The sequence below is a fragment of the Sinocyclocheilus rhinocerous genome, unplaced genomic scaffold (genome assembly GCF_001515625.1).
Source record: "Sinocyclocheilus rhinocerous isolate Xijiao unplaced genomic scaffold, SAMN03320098_v1.1 scaffold1399, whole genome shotgun sequence".
Lineage (NCBI taxonomy): Eukaryota > Metazoa > Chordata > Actinopteri > Cypriniformes > Cyprinidae > Sinocyclocheilus > Sinocyclocheilus rhinocerous.
The window spans coordinates 954,781-956,937 of record NW_015634038.1 but is presented as its reverse complement, the minus strand read 5'-3'; the positions used below and the strand labels follow the sequence as shown (position 1 = coordinate 956,937).

At 31.7% G+C, this 2,157-nt stretch overlaps 1 protein-coding gene across 1 annotated transcript in view; it reads right to left on the bottom strand.

Annotated features, from left to right (window-relative positions):
* Positions 1-647: 647 nt before the first annotated feature.
* Positions 648-2,157, bottom strand: part of mettl4 (methyltransferase 4, N6-adenosine) — an 8,181-nt gene continuing 6,671 nt past the window's right edge. Inside the window, exon 8 of the mRNA XM_016559176.1 lies at positions 648-932. Coding sequence (XP_016414662.1) covers positions 703-932 — 230 coding nt within the window. The 3' untranslated portion in view covers positions 648-702. The remainder of the gene's footprint in view (positions 933-2,157) is intronic.

The window sequence follows — 2,157 nt, the reverse complement described above, 5'->3', positions numbered from 1 at the left end:
TTAGACAACACGTCTCAGGACCTACTCATTGTCGAAATCATACTCTAGATTTAATACTGACACATGCAATTGATGTTGATGGTGTTGAAATACTCCTTTACGCTTAAGATTAAGGAAAACAGTCTGACACCGTGGTATAATGAGCACACTCGCACCCTAATAAGGGTTATTTCTGGTGGAAATATCACGCCATGGATCTGTCATGCATTATAGATTTTATTTTCTTCTCCTGTCGATCAGGCTGACAGCATTTTTATTGTTTTTTTTTTCAATAAAATTTACAACTCCACGTCCATCTGTCTCAACATAAATTGACAAAATGTCAGGCCCCACAGAAACAAACATTTAGCAGAAATTTCTGTCTTCAAATGAACAAACATAGTCTTATTGTACATTTGTTTAATGTAATTTTATTTTTGTTTTTCTGAGCAAAAAATAAATATCATACATTTTTCCCTGATTTACAGAAGAGACCCACTACAATGTCATTCAGTGTAACAATCTTGTCAGGCATATTTACAACAAAAATCAATTTATGACGTACAAATTATCCTCAAAAATTATCGTGCCATAACATTTCTGATACACACACTAAAAATGTTTCCAAAGACAGACAAATCTAGAAATACAGTTGTTTCTGTCTGGTATTAAAATACACTGTTCTGATGAAGACACGGCTGTACTGCAGCTTACTTATTAAAATCACACAAGGTCCACTGAAGGAAGTGAACTGAAAGCTGATTTAGAAATATTAGGTATAATATTAGGCGTCTCAGATGTCCCAGACGGCTCCTCGACTCTCTCTCTGGTGAAATAGCTGCTGTGCTGGAACCTGATGGCTTCGTTTCCCCAGCTGGTCCAGTCGCACTGGAGACTTCGGGCAAACAGCTCTAAACACTTGGGCTCGGGGCTAATGTAGGGCTTTAACACAGCTGTAGGACATCAGAGACAGAATCAGCACCAAAGCTATAAATCTTTTTTTTTTATACCAAGAAACTCCAGACTGTCTGTGGACCCCAAACGTCAACATCAGCAGGACAAAACACACCACAACAAACTACAGATCGATTAGTAATAAATAACAATAACAAAACAACTGGTCTTTCCATGCAAAAGATACCCTTGTGAAAAAGAAGTGTGCTTAATTGTATTGAATGTGCACTTGTAGTGTACTTTAAATCTTAAAATTAAAACTGTACTTATAGATTATGAATGCATAAAAATAAATAAAATAAATGATTATTAAAGAAATAAAAAGCCACTTGAATTACTCAAAGCAAGACACTTATATGACTGTTTATTAACAGACTTAAGTGCTCTTTTATAAAGTTTTACTTTAAAGTACATTTTACACAATTATGATTAAATAAGATTTTTGTTGTGCTTTAAAAAAATGTTTGACTAACATACAAGTACTTGATTATAAGTGTAGTATGTTATTTTATATTACATTTAAAATGATCATATTTTAAATATACTTAATTGCAATTCTTCATTACAAATGTGTAATTACAAATACATTTAAATACATGACTGATAAGTTTCAACAGAAATGACATTAAAGTATATTTTAGTTTACCATAAATGCTTGTCAGTACATTTAGCAGTACTTTAACCATATTTCAAAGACAACAGAAATAATTATAAAGATGGGGACTTAAGTCCTACTTAAGTGGGTCAAAAACACTGTAAAGTTCAGCTAATTGCATTTAATATAAATTTAATAAAAACTACAATACATTTTCATTTGATTTGCAATTAACATGCAATTCATGTAGTTTGTACATAAGTATATTGTTTTCAAGTATATTATTTCAACATAAATGTATGCTAAAGTGTACTACTTTTTCACAAGGGTAGGCACAGACCAAAATGAAGGATAACCTGATTATATGTGACCCTGGACCACAAAAGGGTCAATTTTTTGAAATTGAGATTTATACGTCATTTTATAAACGATTTATAAAGCTGAATAAATAAGTTTTCCATTGATGTATGGTTTGTTATGATAGGACAATATTTGGCCGAGATACAACTAAAAATCTGGAATCTGAGGGTGCAAAAAAAAATCTAAATATTGAGAAAATCGCCTTTAAAGTTGTTCAAATGAAGTTCTTAGCAATGCATATTACTAATCAAAAATGAAGTTTTGATATA